Source organism: Heloderma suspectum, chromosome 2 (assembly GCF_057233095.1).
Source record: "Heloderma suspectum isolate Gila_16-S chromosome 2, 16-S_ref, whole genome shotgun sequence".
In the NCBI taxonomy this organism is placed as follows: domain Eukaryota; kingdom Metazoa; phylum Chordata; class Lepidosauria; order Squamata; family Helodermatidae; genus Heloderma; species Heloderma suspectum.
In genome coordinates, this window is record NC_139459.1 from 156890225 (window position 1) to 156913424 (window position 23200).

The 23200-nt window shown below is 46.2% G+C and overlaps 1 protein-coding gene across 6 annotated transcripts in view; it reads right to left on the reverse strand.

Moving 5' to 3' along the window:
- The window catches only part of FBXO40 (F-box protein 40), a 37209-nt gene that overhangs the window by 13280 nt on the left and 729 nt on the right, over window positions 1-23200 (reverse strand). Inside the window, exons 2-3 of one of the 6 annotated variants that reach the window (XM_084835291.1) lie at window positions 20653-20765; window positions 17452-17529 (exon numbers count right to left, since the gene is read on the reverse strand). The exons of 2 other annotated variants lie outside the window; for them this stretch is intronic. In XM_084835291.1, coding sequence (XP_084691417.1) covers window positions 17452-17460 — 9 coding nt within the window. In that variant the 5' untranslated portion in view covers window positions 17461-17529; window positions 20653-20765. Of the gene's footprint in view, window positions 1-17451; window positions 17545-20652; window positions 20766-23200 lie in introns of those variants that run through there. 3 more of the 6 variants (XM_084835290.1, XM_084835292.1, XM_084835293.1) reach the window with 3 other exon arrangements.

The following is a 23200-nucleotide window of genomic DNA, read 5'->3' on the forward strand; positions in this document are numbered from 1 at the left end:
CCTGCGAGCTCATATTACACCAGTACTTTTTCAGCTGCACTGGCTGCCAATCCATTTCCGGGCCCAATTCAAAGTGCTGGTATTAACATTCAAAGCCCTTAATGGCTTGGGGCCAGGTTACCTGAAGGATCGCCTCCTCCCATATGTTCCTGCCCAGACCTTAAGATCATCGTCAGCGGCCCTTCTCCGTGAACCCCTGCCAAAGGAAGTGAGGCAGGTGGCTACTAGGAGGAGGGCTTTTTCTGCTCTGGCACCCCGGCTCTGGAACGAGCTCCATAGTGAGGTTCGCCTGGCGCCTACATTGTATTCCTTTCGGCGCCAGGTGAAGACCTTTTTATTTTCCCAGGCATTTTAGCATTTTAGCTTTCTAGACTTTTAGCTTTGCTGTTTTAAATCTGTATTTTAAACTCCTGTACTTCTGCTAGGTTTTATTGTGGTTGTATTGTTATATTGTGGTTTTAATGTTCTATATATTTTAAATTGTTTTATTGTGTGCTGTTTGGTTTTAATTTTTGTGAACCGCCCAGAGAGCTTCGGCTATTGGGCGGTATAGAAATGAAATAAATAAATAAATACAAAATAAAAATAAAAGGGGCAACTCAGTTCCCTATTCAATTTTGCACCCCACACCAAAGATCAAGATCAACTGTAACCCATTTTATTCTTTTATCCGTAGGTAAAAAGTCCTCCATAGTAGCCTAAGGTTTTAAAAAGAGTTGCCCAACAATGGACCAGTGACCAGTTCACCTTCAGCCACCCATGTCTATTTTAACTAAGCAGGGTTCAAGGAGAATCCAGGGTTTGTGTTTTTATTGCTGCACAGTACAGAATTCAAAGGAATTGATTTTGAATTCAAAATCAATCAATCAATCAATACAGAATTGATTTTGAATTCAAAATTCAAAATCAGTCAGTATCTACCTTCAGTCCCCATCACAGCCTTTATCTTTGTGTGTGTGTGTGGGGGGGTGAAATAACCTGCCAATTATTTTCAGAGAGATGCAGATTTGTTCCCATCATTATTTCATTTACTGTAATCCCCGTTGCCCTAGTATTCGGTCTCTCTTGATGATCTCCCAGATCACCATGAACCAGATTACCATGAAACAGGTCTATATCTGCACTTCATGCTTCTTTCTTTCTTATTTTTCCCAGTTTCTCTCAATCAACTGTGTTCTGTCTTTTGCATTGCCAAACCTCCTGTCATTTACATTCTGAGTCTGCCTTGTATCTTGGCCTCGGACACAGCCGGTCAAATCCCTAGCATCCTCCCTGTTCCTCTGTTTGGCAATTGTACTTTCCCTGCCTCTCTGTCTACTATATAGTTTAATAGTTCCAAGGGCAAGCATTAATACAAGCAGGGAAAGGGAGGAAGAAAGTGTACGATTGTGTAGCTTTTAAAAATAGAACGTCAGAATATAGGACGCTGCCATCGGTCCATCTAGCTCAGTATTGTTGACATTGAGAGGCAGCAGCTCGCCAGGGTTTCAAGCAGGATTTGTTCCTAGCCCTCCCTGGGCCCTGTCTACACAAGCGATTTACTCCAGAGCAGCTGCGAGTCAAGGTCCTTCTGGACATGCAATGCAGTCACCACTTTGCAGCCATCCGTGGTTTTCTCCCGGAAAATGCGGATTTCCAAAGAGGTGTTTTGCTGCAATGGTTTTGGTTTGCTGCGGGTTTCCCGCATTTGCCAGCTATCTGTCCCTTCCCCAAACTGACTTCGCATTTTGCGGTGGGCATGTTGTAGACGTGCCTAGTGCTTGTGTCACTCTGTGATGCCCTTTCACTCCCCCCGCCCATTCCTTCACTGCTGCGCAGTTACAGAGGTATGGAGTGGCGTGCTCATTTATTCAACCACACTTTCGCACACCCTCGCAGCTTCATGTCTTCACAATGGTTGCTTTGGAGTCAGTGCCCAAGGGCTGGGGGATCTCAGGGGAGTAGAAGGTCCAAGACCAACTTCACTCCAGCCACCATTTCGGAATGATGGGCAGGCACGTACCTCTCACCCCTTGGTGTGTGTGTGAACCATCGTGAGAGTCTCGGGCTGGAGAACTGCCAAACAGTTGGCATGGTAATGAAAGAGCAGATCATCCACATTTTACTTAGCGAGGAATGGACAAACACAACAGAACCCCTAAAATACAAAACAGCCACTAAAACCTAGTGTCGCACCCCCACACTCACCTTCCTGCGCAGCTGCACATTAAAATATAATGGTTAAAAAAAAGGACACAGCAGATTTTCCTGTTGGGAAAGTCTGCAGTAAATCACATGTGTACTGCAGCAGAAGCTAATTCTCAGCTGCCATGCTGTGCAGTTGCAATGGAGTGAAGGATGGAAACAGTGCCATGTAGATGGCCCCCTGGAGGTGCTTGGCGTGAACCTTGGACCTTCAGTGTGCGAGCATGTGCTCTACCCTTGAGGTACTGTCCCTCCCATAATTATGGTCCCTCCATCCCTTAGAAAACCTAGACAAACAGAAAGGGGGTTTCTAGGTAATAGGTAATCCTATTACTTCTAAGTAACCCTTGGAGTTAGTTCTGAGTAACCCTTGTATCTTGTATCTGCTTACTTAAAATAGGCAGATGGATTTATTTCATGTTTATTATTAAAAACTTTATCTGAAGATGTCTGGGTGAGTGCCAGTTTACTAATAGAAAGTGGGAGCAGGTGGGAATTAAATTGACTTATCATTGATTTATTTGTTCTGGGGCCTGGCTTCCTTTGTGACCCATAGTGATCTATTTTGTGTGGATTTTGAGTTCTGTCTCTGGCCCTATGCAGGTATGCACCTGCTTGTGTGTAAGGCTAATGTAGAGAGATGGATGTGGGTATGCAAGTAAGTTCTGCCCCCAACATCCTTGTATGCCTGGCTTCCATTTAGACCTTTGTGCATTGAGCATGAAGGTCTAAAAAAGGCTCCGCAAGCACGTTCAGTTGAATGCACTTACAGAGCTCCCATGATCAGAAGCCCTGATAAGGCAGAGCCCTTTTCAGGGCATCATGTTCAACATATGAAGCTCCAAACTACGGGCGGGAAATTTGTGGCTCTCCAGATATTCTGGCCTAACTATTACTGTGGCTGGACACTCTTGTAAAAGTGATTTGGTGACAAAGGTCAACAGTACTCAAAATGCTCTTAGCATCCTGTACCCTTACTAAGTTGCACCTATTGTCCCCCTAAACTGCCAGTTTTTTCATCCCCCCCTCCTGCTGTTTTTACATTCACTTCCTCCTATAACAGCTTTCCATCTCTTATCCCTTTCCTCTTTTTTTTGTTATTGTTATTTTAACTTTTTCATCATAAATAACAACAAAATTGTCAGTACAGAGTGACTGGCCACACACATGAAAGATATATTGTTGTAGAAGAAAAGATCACAGAATGAAGTGGGAGACCACGGCAGCTGACTCCAACAGATCTTTCCACAAGCTGCCATGAGTAGATGGAGGAATTAGGTCCAACTTATTTTGTGGCGCATATTCAATGAATGGAAACCAGACAGTATGAACGTTATCTATTTGTGCTATCCATTGGGCCCAGATTTGCTTTGTTAGCTTTTCCATTAAAGCCATTCCCAAAGTTTCAACATCCAGCTGCAAAAGGATGGTTCTTGTTCAGCCTTCCACTTCACCGGCGGTTCTTTGCACACAGATAAAATCAATTCCCTGTGCCTGAGACCTGAGTTCCTTCATAAATTGTGAGCAAACCAAATGCTGGGGAAACCTCTATTCTCTGCTTCATGGTTTCCCCTGCCTTGATTCCAGAACGTCTGTGAGGTCCTACAACCCCACCACATAAGAGAAAAGTGCCTCCAATGCAAGCACTAGCATATTTGTAAATATAACTAATCCTTTGGGGTGTCAAATGCCATCTGTTTAACAATTCTAGGGTATTCTGTCATATTCATGCCCAGGTTGATTTGAATGGTGCCAAAGACCACAAAGCCCGTCGTGACTATTTTGAAATGTCTATTTTAGATCAGTGTCCTATGCCAGCCCTGTTCCCTCTGCCTTCACCACTGCTAGGCCATTTGAAATTGTGAAAAGCTGTGATATAATACCCTTTGATTCAGACTCAAATGATAACAATTTTTCAAATTCAGTTAGGGGTCTTGTGGGTTGGGATTTGATACAGGGTATCCCTTTCCTTTCTATTCCCAGATATTATCATCACTAATGTTATCTCATTTTCCAATTTCCTTCAATGGCCTGTTTCCTCTGGCCTGTTTTCCTCAGTGGAAGGAGATTTATGTATTTATTTATTTACAACAGTTGTATATCGCTCCACATCTAAACAGATTCTGGAGCAGTAAACAAGAGTTAAAATGATAAAACAGAAAAAGAATGAAACACAATATTAAAATTATTTTTAAAAACAGAGTGCCAATAAGACTGGCTGGTCAACCAAGGAAGGCTTCCTAGAAATGAGCTGTTTTCAGGAGGTGCTGAAAACAACTCAGTGATGGTGTCTGCCTGAGTTCCATAGGAAGGCTGTTCTCTGGGTGGACTCCAGTTGGGCCATAGGTCCATGTGGAACCACCAGGAACATGCCCTCTGATGACCTCAATGACCAGGCAGTTTGGTAAGGGAGAAGGCATTATCTCAGATATCCTGGTCTCAAGTTGTTTTGGTACTAGTGTACTTTGTACACTAGTACCAAAACTTTAAACCTGGCCAGGTAGTGGATAGGCAGCCAGTACAGTTCCCTCAGCAAAGGAGTTCCTTGCTGAAAAAGGGCAGCTGCCAATAACAGCCAATGGATTGCATTATTTATTTATTTATTTATTTATTTATTGCATTTATACCCCGCCTTTCTCCCTCTCGCAAGGAACTCAAGGCGGCTTACATTATCCTCCTCCTCACCGTTGTATCCTCACAACAACAACCCTGTGAGGTAGGTTGGGCTGAGAGTCTGTGACTGGCCCAAAGTCACCCAGTGAGCTTCCATGGCCAAGTGGGGACTCGAACCCGGATCTCCCGGCTCCCAGTCCGTCACTCTCACCACTACACTACACTGGCTCTCAATTCTGGACTATTCTGGACTCTCAATTCTGGACTAGCTCCAGTTTCTGGAGCAGCCTTAAGGGCAGCCCCACATAGAGCGCATTGCAGTAATCCAGACTTGAGGTTACTAGTGCCTATACCACTGTGATGAAGCTATATCTGTCCAGGAGATACTGTAGCTGGCGAACCAGCTACGTAGTTGGTAAAAGGGACTCAGAGCTGCCATGACCACTTGGGCCTTGACAGTGATGGATCTAAGAGTACCCCCAGACTATGAACCTGATATTTCAGAGGAAACGCAACGCCATCCAGAACAGGCAATGAGCCTATCTCCCGGACCCAGGAACCACTCACCCAAAGGGCTTCCATCTTGCCAGGATTCAGCTTCAGTTTATTGGCCCTCATCCAGCCCATTATTGTGTTTAGGCACTGATCCAGGACTTACACAGCCTCACCTGTTAAGATGTCATAGGGACACAGAGCTGTGTATCATTGGAATACTGATGACACTTGGCTCCAAATCCCCTAATGACTGCTCCCAGCAGCTTCATATAGATGTTAAACAACAGTGGGGACAGGATGGTACTCCGAGGAACCGCGTAGCTCACTGGCCAAGGGGCCAAGGAATGGTCACCCAATGTTACTCTCTGAAATCGGCCCTGCAGGTAGGCCCAGAACCACTGTAACACAGTGCCTCCGATACCTATCCCACACAGTTGATATCGGAGTATCAAAAGTTGATGAGAGATCAAGCAGAATGAGCAGGGTTGCACTCCCCTGTCCCTCTCTTGATAAAGGCAACCATGAGGGTGACCAAGGTTGATTCAGTTCCATAGCGAGATCGAAATCCAGACTGGAATGGGTCTATGTATTCAGTATCCTCCAAGACTCCCTGCAGTTGTTCTGCCATGACCCTCTCCAGTACGTTCCTTAAGAAAGGGGTATTTGCAACTCGGCAGTAGTTGTCTAAAACCATTGGGTCCAGAGTGGGCTTCTTCAGGAGTGGTCACACTACTGCCCCTTAAGGACAGCAGGGACCACCCATTCCCAAAGGGAAGCATTCACCACACCCTGGACCCACCTAGTCATACTCCCTTGGCTACCTTTTATTAGCCAGGAGAGGCAAGGACTGAGAGGGCATGTGATTGGTCACATTGCTGCAAGTACCCTGTCCACATCATCAAGCCGCAGCAACTGAAACTGATCCCACAAAACTGGGAAGATGATGGTGTCAGACATCTCAACTGGAACTGCACTAAGAGCAGCGTCACGCTTGCTGCAGAGACAAGCAATTTTGTCCTCAAAGTGCAATGCAAAAAGGTCACAGCAGGTCCTTGAGGGGACCAGGGCTCAGTTCACTGGGAAGAGTGTTAACAGCTCCCGGACCACCCTTGGCCTTCTCTTGATATGATTGCTATTGTTGCTGTTACAGCTGTTAACATTGTTGCTGGTTTTATTGCTGGATTTTATTGTTGTTCTATGTTTTATCACTTTTAATATTTTAACTGTTTTTATGTATTTTATTGCTGTAAGCCGCCTTGGGAGGGCTTCTGCCCTGAAAGGTGGCCAAGAAATATTTGAAATACAAAAGAGAGAGAGAGAGAGAGAGAGAGAGAGATTTGGGGATCTTGAAAGCTTGAATTTTTTTTTTTTTTGGAGGGGGTGATCTTTTGGTTGGCCTAATAAAGGTATTACAACAATATGGATTTTGGATTTTTTCTAATGGTCAACGTGGCTATCTTTGCTTTTTTGTCTCAATATAATGTTGATTCTTAAGGGACTGCGGTGGCTTAGTGGTTAAGACGCTGAACTGCAGACTGGAAGGTCGGCAGGTCAGCAGTTCGAGACCCGAGTGCCGCGTGACGGAGTGAGCTCCCGTCTTCAGTCCCAGCTCCTGCCAACCTAGCAGTTCGAAAGCAAGAAATTGCAAGTAGATAAATAGGTACTGCCTCGGCGGGAAAGGTAACAGCGTTCCGTGCACCTCGGTGTTCAGTCATGCCAGCCACATGACCATGGAAGCGTCTTCGGACAGCGCTGGCTCTTCGGCTTAGAAACGGGGATGAGCACCGCACGCTAGAGGCGGACACGACTGGTTGGGGACACCTTTACCTTTAATGTTGATTCTTAAAAAAACAAAACCCTCTCTGATCTAAACAGGGTTTATTGTACTAAAATTTTAAAAGAATGTTTTTTATTTGGCCATTTGGGGATAGTCCCTAAAGAGTACTGTGTGTAAGCAACTAATCACCTTAGTTTTAATTAATTCCAATGGTCATTTTGAAAGTATCCCTATGGAACTTGAAAGGAACCCATGCATACCAATGGCCATTCTGTATCATACATTTTAATGCAGTCTTTTTGCCTAGTCCTGGAGGATACAGTGCCTCCTTTATTTTGCTTTTTACACAATTTTTAAATGACTGACTTTGGTGTTTTCATAACTACAGTCATGTTAAACAACTTTTTAAATACTTTCTATTGAATGATTATGTAAATTTGTTATTAGTATTGTACGCCGCCTAGAGTGGCTGGGTAGCAGGCCAGATAGGCGGCTAATAAATCAAATAAATAAATGATGATGGGTTGCCAAATGTAAGGCATTCATGGAAAGACTGCCCAACATTTGCTCCTTCTTTGGGTTATCTCCAAGCCTTGTTGTAATCTTCACATGCTTGTGATAGATGCATAGTTTTAGTCCTATGCAACTGTTCTGGCATTCTGCAAGTCATCACTGAAGCTATTTTTAGAGATTATATGCATCAACATTCTCCTAAGAATCAGAGCAACAGACATCTGGCTATGACAGACAAACTGTTGTTCCTCTCAGTCATGTAAATGCAAATTGTACTAAAAATTCCAAAGGAAAAAGATGTTGCCCTCTTAAATTTAAGTGCTGTTTGTTGAGGAACTGTCACAGTGTAGGTCATCTTAGTGGTATATCCATTCCAGCATTGCAACTCACAAGTATCAATCAGATGCTAGCAGAGAAGATGCACCAAATCTCGGCACAGAGAATGGAATAATGAGCAAATACAAGAAATACTCTTTTCATGTATTTCCTTTTGTGTGTGTATATATTTCTTTAAATGTTAAATTGCAATTCTGTCAAAAATCAGTACAACCATAAATAACCCTACAAATATTATTATTAAGCAATGTATACAATAAATAAAATCTAATAAAAATCTACATATTACATTTCCATACCCCACTTTTAAATGTATAAACCTTTATAAACCCTCCCAAGACGGGTTACAGCAATAAAATACATTACAACAGTGAAAATATTTAAAGTGATAAAAGCATAAAACAATAAAAACAATAAATGCCAACAATAAAGCCAGCAACAATGTTAAAAGCAGCAACAGCAACAATAGCAGTCATATCAAGAGAAGGCCAAGGTAAAATAATATGTTTTCAAGGCCTTCTTAAAAGTCTGCAATGACGGAGTATGGCAGATGTCCGATGGCAGCTTGTTCCAAAGGTGTGGGGCCACTCTAGAGAAGGCCCTCTCACATGTGATCACCCACCTGACTGCTCTCGTGGGTGTGCAAATGAGATGGGTCTCTCTTCCTGATCTTAAAGTGTGGGCAGGCTGATATGGGTGAAGGCAGTCCTTCAAGTAACTTGGTCCCAAACCATTTAAGGCTTTGAAGGTCAAAACCAGCACTTTGAATTGGACTCTGAAACACACCAATAACCAGTGCAGCTGGTGCAGTATAGACATTATGTGATCGAATCACCTCATCCCCACTGCATTCTGCACAAGCTGGAGTTTCTGAACTGTCTGAACATCCTTCAGCTAAGATGTTAAAAAGGCAGCTGGGGGTGGGGGCAGAGGGGGAAAAAAGTGACTGAATGGTGAAGTCACATCGTCTGCAAATCCAAACCAGATAGTGTCCAGGTGTAATGTGAGAAGAGGAGTCTACGGGTCAACACAGCTATACTTGCTTTTTTATAAGACTTGGAGAATACGTATTTAGCTGTCCTACAGCAGCACCCTACAATGGAGGACAAGGATTTTATACCACCAGAAACTGGGATTTTATTCTCTGAAAGTTCATCCCCTCCAACCACGCAGTAATGCTACCCAAATTGGCTTCATCTGACTTTTATTACTTAGAACAACATCTAAAATTACCTCCACCTTTGTTAATGTAAAGACTGCCTAATTTCTCTCTGTGATCCACTGGCAAAAGGAGCCTATGTGCTTCCACCAGAATGGAAAATATTTCTGAGAACAGCTGGACCTTATATTCCACAAAATGGAAAATCCAACATTTCACCCCTCCTTTTTCCCAGTGTTACCAGGTTACCTTCTGTAACCACCACACGACCTGCAGAATCCTCCTCCCACACTACCCCTTGGGATTAGTCTGACAATGACCCTGTTCAGACGTCATGTTAAGGCATGATGGTTAGCATTTTTTAGCTAAACGTGGTGGCTTAGCGTGATGTCTGAATGGGGTCAGACCCGCCCATGGAGGTTTATTAAACATGGTCTAACCACACTCACTAACCAACTGCTGCAACATGGTTAGTGAGCTCCACCATGGAGGAGCCCACTAATAGCCCACGGCTCCACTGTGACATCTGAACACCCTCCATAGTTAATTTGCAGCTACGCTAGAGCTCTATGGCAAGAGCAGCCAAAGAAGGAGCAGTCGCTCTAGCCTGAGTGGCAGATGTCTATGGTCAAGCTCTGCCTAGCAATACATGCTGCAGCTGCTGATCCCCATCCACACCAGCCAAGAAGCACCTGTAGAGCTGTGGTTCATGCCTGCCTGTGCCCTGCTCTGCCACTGCAATGGGCATGCTCCTTCTCCCACGAAGGGCATGCCTTCCAACTGCAAGGGGGATCTGCTGAGAGCAGTAAAGTGCAGTGGGAAATGGCAGAGGCATGTCCCTGCTACCAGCAGATCTCCTTCAGCCGAGATCTGCCCAGCAACATCATGACACGGCCACTGTGAGGCCGCCCATACGATGCACCCTGGCAGCAGCCCCATCCACACCAACACAGAAGTGCCCATATAGGTGCAGCTCACGCCTGCCTGTGAGCTGGCCCAGTGCCCCGATGGGCACATTCCTTCTCCTGTGAAGGGCATGCCCTCTGATTGTGAGGGGGTATCCAGCAAGGGCAGCAGAGAGCAGCGGGAAATGGCATTGGTGTGTCCCCACCGCCAGCGGATCTCCTTTACCCGAAATCTGTCCAGCAACACATGACACAGCCATTGGAAGGCTGCCCATACGATGTGCCCTGGCAGCAGCCCCATCCATGCCAGCAGAGAGGGGCTCATTAAAAAAAGTTGTTTGAAACCAAGCTGTTCTTATCTGCAACTGGTCCTTGAACTCACAGCTTTCCCAGGCATAAGCAGAAGTCAGTGAAGCGCCCTTGCAATAACTAGGTGCCGCAGGAGATGGGGATGGAGCCGCAGTCATGCCCAGGCAGTCTTGTATTCACCATGCCGCTGCAGAAGCAGCACGTCCTCCCACAGGTCCTATGAATAACTGTTACTACATACTCCCCAAGTCCTGCCCCTGCCCCCACCAAATACAGCAGACTCCGATGCTGATGTCCCCCCACCCCCAGCAATGTTTTGGCTACAGCATATGTATCTGAAGTCATTGCTGAAAAACCACTGAGTAGTGCAGAAACTGGTAGCAAGGCAGTCTTGCTGGGACCAACAGAGCCCAATCAGTACACCACAGTGCCCTGCTAAATGTCTGGTCCAGGACCAGGACAGCTGCCATATTCCATCGATCCCATGCTGGAAGATGAGGATGTCTACTCCACTCTCCTACTGTTGGACGAAGACTCTGCTGATGTCTCCCCATCCCAGAGTCCAACCCCCACCAGGTCTGACAAGGCATCCCTGAATGAGCCTGAAGATGGTGAGAGGAAACGCAAGAAAATCAGGACTCAGACGTGGACTGAGCCCGAGTTGGGGAGCTTCATCGCTCTCTGGGGGAGTCAGGAGGCGCACTCTATCCTTAGTACAGGGAGGCATGAAAAACTTTTCCCATGGTTTGCCAAAGAGCTGTGGAAGTCAGGATACATTCACACACCCCAAGAGTGTAAAGGAGAAGTTTCATGCCCTTAAAAAGAAATTCAAGGAAACTGTCACCTACAACAAATGGTCTGGGGTGATTCCTCACAATATGCCCTTCTATAATGAGCTAGCACACATATCGATAGAGCGAAGGGATGTCACCCCTGGATATACAGTGGGAAGTGGTGTGTCAACCACTCAGCCACCCCAGCCAAGACCAAGACTGGCAATACCTGGAAGTCAGACCCCTCCTGGGACCTCCCCACACCATTCCCCATCTGGAGACCCCCAGCTGTCTCTCACTGATATTCCACTGATATTCCCCTTCCTCTAGGGTTGGGAAAGCATGTTCTGCCAAGACCACAGCCATGCTCACAGAGCCCTGTGGACCCAGCCCACTGGAGGTGCCATCCACGACCAAGTGTAAGAAATGGGGCCACCCACGCACAGGGGTAGTGCCAGCCTTACCTAAGGGCAGGGGCCACAGTGATCTGCTAGAGGATCTACTTCCACCAACTCAGGACAATACCATCCTTGGGCAGCCCTTGCAGCCTGTTGCTGTCTGGGAACTAATGGAGGAAGAGGCCCAAGAGAGAGCACAGCATGCCCTACTGGACCTGGACCGACGTGTGATGGATGCTCTGAGAAACACCGGATTAGTAGCTCCAAAGCTTGTGAGATTTTCTGTGAGACAGTGCACATCCTGAATGAGCTGTACCTCTCAGATGTCATGAGGACTGGAGATGAAGGGATTCCATGATGTGGGCTTCCCATGGGCCGTGGGTGCCCTGACTCCACCCACATGCATATATTGGCACCCTACGTACACTGCACTGAGTTCTTCAACTGCAAGCACTTCTACAGCATGACACTGCAGGCCCTCACTGACCACAAGGGGTGTTTTATGGATGTCTTTGCAGATGTTTCTAGACACTGCCATGACACCTCTGTCTTCTGGAACTCCCCTCTGGCAGACAAACTTACAACGGGATGCTATCTGAGAAATCTACCAAGACTAATTGGTGACATAGCAGTTGTACCCCTCATCTTGGGGAACCAGGGGTTCATCCTGCAGACCTGGCTAATGACCCCATACTGGTCACCACGCCTGCCAAAGCAACAGAACTACAACTACTACCACAGTCAGGCCAGACTGCGGTTGAGTGTGCCTTCGGGAGGCTGATGGCTAGATGGCTATACACGCTACTAAATATAGATGAGGATATTGTTCCAGATGTCATGGTGGTGTCCTGCCTTCTGCACATCTGCGACTCACATGGCGACACTCTTCTCCAGGACCACCCAGATATACCTGGGCCGGGGGTGGACACGGACGCTGTGGAGGTGCAAGGCAGGGGTGGGGGTGATGCCCAGCAGAGACAGAATCCAGCACCCATGGGTGGGCCCCTGGCAGATGTGCGTAAGATACACTCTGCCATTGCTGACTGGATCTGGGATCATTACCCATGGTTTTTGTCACAGGTGATGCCTCGCAATTCCATGTTGCAGCTGAATGCCCTTTGCAGACTGAGTATCTGGAGCGTCATGCCTGTGTAATCTGATCCACCGTTTCCCTAGTAGCAGCAGAAATCCATGTCCTAATACCTTCAATAGCATGGACTTGCCCCATTGCCACTCCCAGAGAGTTCCTTATGCATTTTTATGGCTTCCTTAGGCTTCCCAGGTATGCTGGTTGACTGTAGTTGTCACACACCTGGCATGCACACAAATAAATCACTTTATAGCAACAGCTGCAGTGTTCTATGGTGGGACTGCCTTCCTGATGGGAATGTGGGATACATTCGGAGGTGAAGGAGAAGACGGCCTTGGTGTGTGCTGGTCAATGTATACCAATGGCTTGGAGTAGTAAAGGTGCCTTGGCAGATTTATTGGCAGCGCCAATGCAGAGGGTGAGTTCCTCTATATCACCTATTGTGCTGTCAGGACAGCAGTTCAAGCACAGATGAAATCTTCTAATGGGTTCCCTCTAGCCAATGTTTCCACAGGGGAAGATGGCTCCATTGGGGATGGGAGGTGTTGGCACAGGAATAAAACCTCACCTACTGCAGCGGCCTGTGGTACTTTGCACCCACGGGTGCCACTGAGGCTGAGGGGAGGGGGAGGGGGAGGGTGGGGAAGACACATGGGAGGAGTTGTGGTAGGGGAACATGTAATTGGGTGGCTCATCTTCTCCGATTTCCAAGCTTGGGATGGGCATTGCAGGGATGGGGGGAGCAGAGGGCATGGGCTGTGGCCATTTGCGGATTGTGACTTCCCCAGGACAGGGCCATTTTGCGGTCAGCAACAAACACGTCACACGTTTGCGCCATTGAGCGATGCCCAGGTGCTGGCATGGGCAATGGCACTGGGAGCAATGGGGATGCTGAGGATAATTTGGGACTGGGGCTGTGCCTGCCTCTGCACAGACAGATGCCGGAAGCAAAGGAAGCAGATCACTGATGGCTGCCCATGCCACCTTGGCCCACATAGGCATCTCGAATGTGCTTCACATCAGGCCAATGGGCTGCCATTATATGCCCCCGGGAAGCAACATGCAGATTTCAGAGCAGGTGAGGCCATGCTGCAGGATGGGACCGGGGGATGTGTGACATGGCATGGGGTGTAGCTGGCGCCACCAGCACCAAGCACCAAAATGGCCACCACCAATGCCAAATGGATGCCTGGCCACCTCCAGCAGTGAGCAGCCAACTGGCTGCTACCAGTACCAAGCACAAAATGGCTGCCACCAGCGCCAAGCACCGAAAGGCTGCTGGGCTGACTGGCTGCCTATCTGGAGGACGGCAGGTTCCTGCAGGAGGGAGGGTGGTTAGAGGATGGTTGGCCTAACCACATTGTGGAATGTGGTTACCTGCATGTGTGGCAGGGGCTCTCACAGTGGTTAGCGCTAACCACCCTGCACCATGGTTAGCTTTCCCCAATGTGTGTCTGAACAGGGTCAATATGACTTCACTATCTAGTCACCTTTCCCCTCCTCCCAATTCCTCCCCCAAATCTGCCTTTTATAACATCTTGCCTAATTAAGACATCTGAGGACCTCAAAAGCTTGCATGGTGGTGTGTGTGTGTGTGTGAGAGAGAGAGAGAGAGAGAGAGATGTTTTGGTCAGCCTGATAAAGATATTACAGCAACATGGATTTTGGAATTTTGCTGAGTGTGACACAGACCATTGGTTGCTGGTTGCTATGAATGTAAAGATGTGACTGTGTGTGCTGAGTAAAGAAAAGATAGTACCTAAGTCTGGGATGGGCAACCACTTTTGGTCCAGGGGCCAGAGTGCCCCCCTGGACCAAGCCAAATGACATCAAGGAGGCCCCTGTCCTGAATCCCCAAAAGAGATTCAGATGGCACTTGCAGGACCAGCTCCTGCAAGTGCTGATAGAGTTGGGCGCCTCCTTTCTGCACCACCGATGTCCCAATTGGAGGCGGAGGACAGGAAGCATTGGAGAAGAATCCCCATGGCAGTATGTGAGGATGATGGCATACAGGTTAAATAAATATAATGAAAAGACAGTGTTCTGTAAATTGAATCATGTTGCTAAGTGCACCAGTTTTATTTTTAACAGCCAATGCCTCTTGTATGCATTTCAGTGTTTTCTCTCCTGCCTCCTCAGAGATCGGAGATAACATGGGGATACCCCACATGACTTAGCTGGGGCTTCTTCACAAGGAGCTTTTATCCTATTGAGATTGGTTACTCATGGAAGTTTGTGGGTCCTTTAGATGACATCGTTAACCTCCAGGGATTCTCCCACATGGAGGGAGGAATCCTATGGCCGCTACACAGTGGCTAGACAGCCATAGGATATCTGGTTTTCCAGGAACTGACCTCCCTCCACTTCCGCTGTGCCTCGGAGGCAGCGCAGAACAGCCCCATCCTCCGTGCTCACAAGAGGAGCACAGAGCGGCCAAAAAGGGGCATTCCAGGAGGCGTTCCGGGGCAGGGAGGGCGGAAATGCTTGTACAACACATCCAATGTGTCGTACAGCAGCCTCCTTCCCTACTCAGCAATCAGCTGTCTAGCTGAAAATGCAGGGAAGGAGAAGCGTGGAGGGTATGACCCCCCTCTGTGCTTCTCCGGCCCTGCATTGGATAGGTGATTGCCTCCAAGTTCGGAGGTGGCTACCTATCTGGATAGGATTGCACCCTAAATGACCTTTATTCCATTTTTTAAAAGATCGGAGATAATGAGCTATCAAATTACAGCGCTTGAGTTCGCTTGAGTTCCCTCGTGAAAAAAGTAAATCTCACAATAAGATCAATGAAACATATGGAAGACTCAGATAAGGGGGAAAGGGGGGAAGGAAGCATGCGTAAAGGGAGTCTGTCGTGATTCTGCATTTAAAACGGAAGCAGAAAGCCCCATTTTAAAAGCAGGATTTTAGGCTGACATAGAGATGCTCCTGGTCCTGCAAAAGCCAGCCTGATCCCTTTCTGCACTGCTCACACCTCAACTGGGATTCAAGTAGCACAGGAAGAAGACACCCAGCTTGGCTAGGGCTTTCAGGAACCAGCTCCTGCAAGCACAGTCCAAATTCCTTTTTCTGTGCGAAGAGAGGTGCAGAGTTCCATGCCTCTCTCTGCATGGAGAAAAATGATGATGACAACAACAACAACAATATATATTTTTTTAAAAACAGAGATTGGAGATAACATGGGGATTTCTCTCCCCAATTCTCCAGATCAGAGGCAGGGCTTGGGGACTAGGGAGGGCAGGGGGTGGGGCCCACAGAGGGTGCCCAATGGGCCAGAGGATTAGGCCCATGGACCAGAGCTTGCCCTCTCCTGACCCAAGTGATCACCCTGGCTGAAAATACATTGTTGCCTGCGGGAGAACAGCAAATAGTGCCCGTGCTCTTGAGTCAAGGCTGACCAAGTGTTTTGGGGACCTGAGGCAGAATATCCCATAAGTGCCTCTCCTTCAGAGTAAAATACAATACTACCACTATATTAATTATTAATAATTTGCTGCCATTTAATGACACCAAAAATCAGTTGCCTAAGGCAGCCACCCCACTCAGCCTGACTGATGATAGCCTTGGTGCCTCTTGCTTGTTTCAGCAGAATGCTGTAGAATAGTGTTGATCACTCAAGGATGTGTTCAGGAAAAGGAATTGTTGTGGACACTGTTTTATTGAGTATTGCTGTGGATTTTTTATTTTAATAGTTTAAAATAAATAAATGCAGCATTTAATGTACTTTTTACCTTGAGAGTTAAATATGGGTTAAAAACCGAACCTTGAAAACAACCAGAGGTGTCAAGATGAGGTCTCATGGGATGCTTGTCTTTGGTCATCAGATTTTTTTTTCTGCCTTTCACAACCACATTTTATTACACTTCTGAAATGTCTGTGGAATATTCATACCCTTTTTGAAAGTGTCCAAACCATACAGCAAGTGTTTGCAATGGTAGTAATGACTTTGGCACTTAGATGTATGCTTTCATTTGTTCTTCTGTCTACTAAAATTCAATTTTCAAACATTTTTTTTTAAATCTCAAAGCTGCTTAGTCCTTTCTGGTTTTGTGAATGTGCGGAAGGTTCCCAATTAGAACCATTCTCATCAGTAGGCTACCAATCTCAGCTAATTCTGCTCAGGAATTTCAGATGGGTACTGTTGTAACTGATTTCAGAGGCTAATCCACTTGATCTCATCAGGGCTTACTTTCTGAAAATACTCTCTGAGTTGGAAGCCTTTCCTCTGATCCCAGATGTGTGTGTGAGCAACCTGCGGTTACATATTGGTAAGGAAAATGCACTAAGCACATGCTCAGAAACCCCTTCATTATTATTTAACATCTTGCAGGACCCCCTGGCACTGAAAACAGATTCTAGGACTTCAAATTAAGTCCACTGTTTCTTGAAAAAAGTAATAAAGGCTGTTGGGAAAGTAAGTAATTCAGGGTGCTATCAGATGAGGGTCTTATTGTGCAATTGCCACACCTCATTCACTGAATTTTATGATGACATTGTCTTTAACTTGTAACTGCACAATGTCTTCTTATCAGTAGCACTAGCGGCTATCCATCTGGAAAACTAAGACTGCAGTCCTGCGCATAGGCTGTGTAAATGCTGGTGGGATTTAGGTAGATAACCCCAATGTCTGCAGAGCTATAGCTCAAGTTGTTTAATGTTCAGCACCTATTAGTTAACAAGTCTGAATCATATTCCTGACTTAATAGAGCTGATGGAAGCATGTCGACCTGAGATCGCAACATTAATCAGTTCTTTAAACTTCAAGACATTCAGAAGAATTGGCTACAACAATTTGTTTTCCTCCTTAATTATACATGTTGTTTTCAATTCTGGTTTTGGCATGATAATATAGCATTTATCTTTTAGCTTTGATTCCAAAACAGTTTTTTAAAGCCTTACCGTCAACATACAATCTCTTTTCGTCTACCCCAAATAATTGGTCTCTTGGGTTTCTGCAGTTGAGTTGAAATGAGGTGGCTAGGAGATGGGTAGGAGCAGAGTGAAGAAGAAATTTGAGTAGGCAGGAAAGAAAAACACTGAAACGCATACAAGTGGCATTGGCTGTTAAAAATAAAACTGGTGCACTCAGCAACATGGTTCAATTTATAGAACACTGTCCTTTGATGATATTTATTTAAACTGCCTCTGCTGGAGTGATATTTAGCAGAGCTAGCGAAGAACAGCTGATTCATGTCTGAGTAAAGGACAATAACATTATCTGGATGGAGTTTATAATGTGGTTATCTTTCTGACTGTCTGGAAAGAAGTTTCACAGCCTTTCACTGCCTCTTCCACTATATATGGTCCATACATATATTGCCCATCTGATTTCTGAGACTCTGTCACTCTTTTTCTGTTCCCTTTTGCATTCATAAATAATGGTAGTAAAGGAACATACCTTTATCCACTGCAAAATATTAGTTTTCCGCACTGAACATTAAAAAAAAAAGCAGATCACTTCTATTAACCCCAGTGGCGTTAGAACATTAGTAGTGTAGTAGCTAAAAGTGACACAAGACAAAATTCCAAATCAGAGCTTGGAGGCCTGGAAATTAGCTGCAGGCTTGGCTATTTCCTCCTTCCTCCCCTCTTACGGGCAGCTCCATTTCCTTATGAATCATAGTTTGCTATGCTATCTAAAATGGCAAATTATGGCTAGCATTTGCTGTCCAACCAAAATCAGAAACCATGGTTCTAGTAGGTTCCTGATTTTAGTTTGGAGTGTGCTAACCAGAATGGGGCCATTGAGATGTAATGGCAAAATATGGCATCATGCAAGGCTTAGAGAATTACATGGAAGCGAAACAAGAACTTTATTGTCTCTCTTCATCAAGAACTGAACAGCAACAAGGAAACTCCTGACAGTATGCAGATACAACTAAGTCCAGTAGCACTCAGGATGCTTCCAGACAAGACTTTTATTGTGCAATGACACTGCCTCATTCAAAGAATTTTACAGGGGATCCAGATGACATTGTCTTCCATTTGTAGCCCTCACGTGTTTTTGCACTGCTTCTTCCATCTCTAGAAAAAAATCTGTTAAGGAAGAAAAGATGGAATAGCTGCATAATGTATTTTGACTGTTAGCACTAGGACCTTCGTGTCTGGAAGCACCTTTAGGGCACAGTCCTATGTGTGTTTAGACAGAGAAAAGGTCTACAAATCAGTAGGGTTGAAATGTTTGGTAGTTCAGGTATTCAGTCATTCACCTCTAAACTCAAAGTCTTCTGCATAACTCAGACAGAGCCAGTGATGATCTGAGTAGTAACATTGTTGTCATTCTTACAAGATGACTCTGACAAGAGTCTCAGTAGATGTACTTGGGTTTTCCGGTACTGCGTGTGGATTTGGCAATTGTACCTTCCCAGGCATAGGAATATGTTACTGAATTCTTTTAAGTATTCCATGTTCAGTCTCAACAGGATATGATTTCAGTGTTTCATTTTTTCTTTGTACAGTAGTGGGGAGTCTGCCACGTCTTTTCTCCACATTTGATATAAACTCTCTCCTGGTTTGATATAAACTTCTAAATGTGATTGTTCTCACACTGAAGTGCACCGGTTATAGAAACGCTCGCTATTTTGACCAAAACAGGAGCACAGCTTTGGGAGCAGTTATCTGAGGCTAGGGCACCTTGGCATTGTGTCCACCAAACAGCACTTCCAACCTGACAGCAAAGGTGCAAGTTGTTCAACTGCTTAACAGCTTTGAGAGGTTAGTGGTGGCTGGAAAATCTGAAGTAAAGGGTCCTAAGTTAACCTATATAAAGTACAAAATGATGTGGTTGTTGGTCAAACGGAAGGTGTCAAATTAGTGTGGGAAAAAGATTTTGGATGTACAATTAGTTCAGAATAATAGTTGGCACCATGTAATAAAACAGCAATGAAACTGGGTGAGGGAAAACACTTTACAGGCAAGACACTGGTGGTATGCTACTCCAATTAAACTAAGTTACATCAACCATAATATGAATTCAAGTCGTTGGAGGTGCGAGGAAGACAAAGGGACTCATCAACAAATGTGGTGGGATTGTCCAACAATATGTGAATTTTGGAACCAAGCTTTTGATTTTGTGGGAAAAGCTACACAACAAGACATTCAACCTGTGGCAGCAGTGGGTCTACTTTCCTTATGAACCCAATTCCAAACTAAGATACAGAGAACTGTTAGCATTCTTCTGGACAGCCTCCATGTTGAAGATAGCGGCCTGCTTCCATGTCACATCTAATTCCATGTCACATCTAATTTGGATATCAGGTTGCCTTGCCCAAGGGCTCCAAATACCTTGAGCCAGCACTCATTGAACTGATTAGCAACTTTTTAAACTCAATTTTTAATTCTTGTCTTTATTGTCTTCTGTTTTAACCTTTATATTGGATTTAGGTTGCATGATTTTCTAAGGAAAATCATCTCAATTGTATACATCACTTTGAGTGATCTGCTGGATCACTCAAAGCAACACAGCAACACAGCGTTGAAAGCAACACAGCGTTGGAACCTGCCTAACCTCCAAAGGCAAGGAATTCCACAAGAAGGGGGCCACCACGTTAAATGCTCTTTTCCTCATGGACTCCAACTGGGCCATAGGTCCATGTGGAACCACCAGAAGCAAGCCCTCCGATGATCTCAATGACCGGGTAGGCTGGTAAAGGAGAAGGCACTCTCTCAAGTATCCTGGACCCAAGTTGTTTAGGACTTTGTACACTAGTACTAATACTTTAAATCTGGCCCAGTAGTGAATAGGAAGCCAGTGTAGTTCCCTCAGCATAGGAGTTACATGCTGAAAGGGGACAGCACCTGACAACAGCCAAGCTGCTGCACTAGCTGCACTAGCTCCAGCTTCCAGACCAGCCTCAAGGGCAGCCCCACATAGAGCACGTTACAGTAATCAAGTCTTGAGGTTACTAATGCCTGTACTACTGTGGACAAGCTATCTCTGTCCAGGACAGACCATAGCTGGCGAACCAGTCAAAGCTGGTAAAAGGCATTCTGAGCCACCGCGACCACTTGGGCCTCCAGCGGCAGTGATGGATCTAGGAGTACCCCAAAATTATAGACCTGATAGGCAATGCCTATTTCCCAGACTCCGGAACCACTCACCCAGACGGCTTCCGTCTTGCCAGGATTCAGCTTCAGTTTATTGGCCCTCATCCAGCCCATTACTGAGTTCAGGCACTGATCCAGTACTTGCACAGCCTCTCCCGATTCAGATGCTGCAGGGAGACAGAGCTGAATGTCATCAGCATACTGATGGCACTTGGCTCCAAATCCCCTAATGACTGCTCCCAGTGGCTTCATATAGATGCTAAATAATACTGGGGACAAGATGGTACCCTGTGGAACCCCATAACTCAATTGTCAAGGGGCTGAGGAATGGTCACCCAATTTTACTCTCTGAAATCAGCCCCACAGGTAGGCCCAGAACCACTGTAACACAGTGCCTCTGATACCCATCCCACAGAGTTGATCCAGGAGGATACCACAGTTGATGGTATGAAAAGCTGATGAGAGATTGAGCAGAATTAACAGGGTTGCACTCACCCTGTCCCTCTCTTGATAAAGGTCACCATCAGGGCAACAAAGGCTGATTCAGTCCCATAACCAGATCGAAACCCAGACTGGAATGGGTCTAGATAACCAGTATCCTCCAAGAGTGCCTGCAATTGCTCCACCACAATCTTCTCAAGTACCTTCCCTAAGAAAGGGGTATTTGTGACTGAGGTGTAGTTGTCTAATACCACTGGGTCCAGAGTGGGCTTCTTCAGGAGTGGCCGCACTACTGCCTCCTTAAGGACAGCAGGGACTACCCCTTTCCATAGGGAAGCATTTATCACTCCTTGAACCCACCCAGTCATACCTCCTCAGCTAGCTTTTATTAGCCAAGAGGAGCAGGGATCAAAAGGGCATGTGGTTGGTCGCATTGCTGCAAGCACCTGGTCACAAGAACTGCAACTGATCCCATAAAATTGGGCAAATGGTGGCATCAGACACCTCAACCAGAACTGTGATAACAACAGCGTCAAGTTCGCTGTGGAGACAAGCGATTTTGTCCTCAAAGCACAATGCAAAAAGGTCACAGCAGGTCCTCGATGGGGCCAGGGCCCCATTTGCTGGGGAGGGCGTTAACAACCCCCAGACCACCTGGAAGAGTTCTGCTGGACAGCTACTTGAGGATGCAGTGGAGGCATTAAAATAAGTCTTCTTTGCTGCCCGCACTGCCACACGATAGGCATGATTATGTGCTCTAGAGCATGCTTGGTCATCTTCGCTTCGACTCTTACATCATTTGCACTCTGGCTGATGTCCAGCTTGTTTCATTGACTGCAGCTCCCCAGTGTACCAAGGAGCAGAGTGGGCTCTACAGCACTGGTGAGGGCACTCAGGTGCAATCAAGTTGATGGCCCTCTGCATCTCACTGTTCCACACAGTGAGGCTAGCTGGATCACCAGCTCTCTGCACTGGAAATCCCCAAGAGCATTCAGAAATCCATTGGATTTCATCAGTCTCCTGGAGCAGACCATCTGAATTGGTCCGTCATGCCTACAGGAAGGAAGTAACATTGTGAGTTCAAATCTCACCAGGAAATGGTCTGACCATGACAATTGGGTTACCTGGAAACCCCTCCCCTCCCAATCTTCAGCCCACCCAACTCATAACTTAGAGCAAAAACCAAATCTAGGGTGTGCCCTGCTTCATGTGTTAGGCCAATGACAAACTGAGACAGCCCCATGGTTGTCATGGAGGCCATGAAGCCCTGAGCTGAAACTCCAGAGACAGCCTCAGCATGGAAGTTGAAGTCACCCAGAAACACCGTCTTGGGTTCCTCCAACACCACTCTCAAGACTGCCTCTGCCAGCTCAGTCAGGGAGGATGCTGGGCAGCAGGGTGGCCAGTACACCAGCAGCATCCCCAGTCTGTCTCTCTGGCCCAACAGCAGGTGCAACCCCGCAAGGCCTGCTCCAAGGTGGAGTGGTTTCCTGGTGGTGGAGATGGAAGTTCTATGAACCACAGCAACTCCCCCACCCCTCCAACCTATGTTGGTGCTGCACCAAGTACCCAGGTGGGCAGAGCTGAGTCAGGTCAACCCCACCTAGCTCACCCACCCAAGTAATATTTATTTATTTATTTATTTATTGCATTTATATCCCGCCTTTTTTCCTCCAAGGAACTCAAGGCAGCGTACATGATCCTCCTCCTTCCTCCATTTTATCCTCACAACAACAACCCTGTGAGGTAGGTTGGGCTGAGAGTCTGTGACTGGCCCAAAGTCACCCAGTGAGCTTCCATGGCCGAGTGGGGACTAGAACCCGGATCTCCCGACTCCCAGTCCAGCACTCTAGCCACTACACCACACTGGCTCTCCAGTGTTGGCCTTCTCATCCACGATTAAGTCATGAATGAGTGCGGTCTTATTGTGGACCGACTTGGTATTAAATAGCAGCACCACAAGAGAGGAGGGCTCAGTGGATGAGCTACCAGGCATGAGAGCTAGAGGAAGTGGGTAAAAGGGGAACAGTGTATAAACATCTGTGGCCCATTCTACTTTGATGTCCCAACCCACTCTTCCTGCCATATCTTCTTCTGCCCCAAGTCACTGAGATAGTGGGTTACATACACCATTTCCATTTGACTGCTGCCATATGCAGGG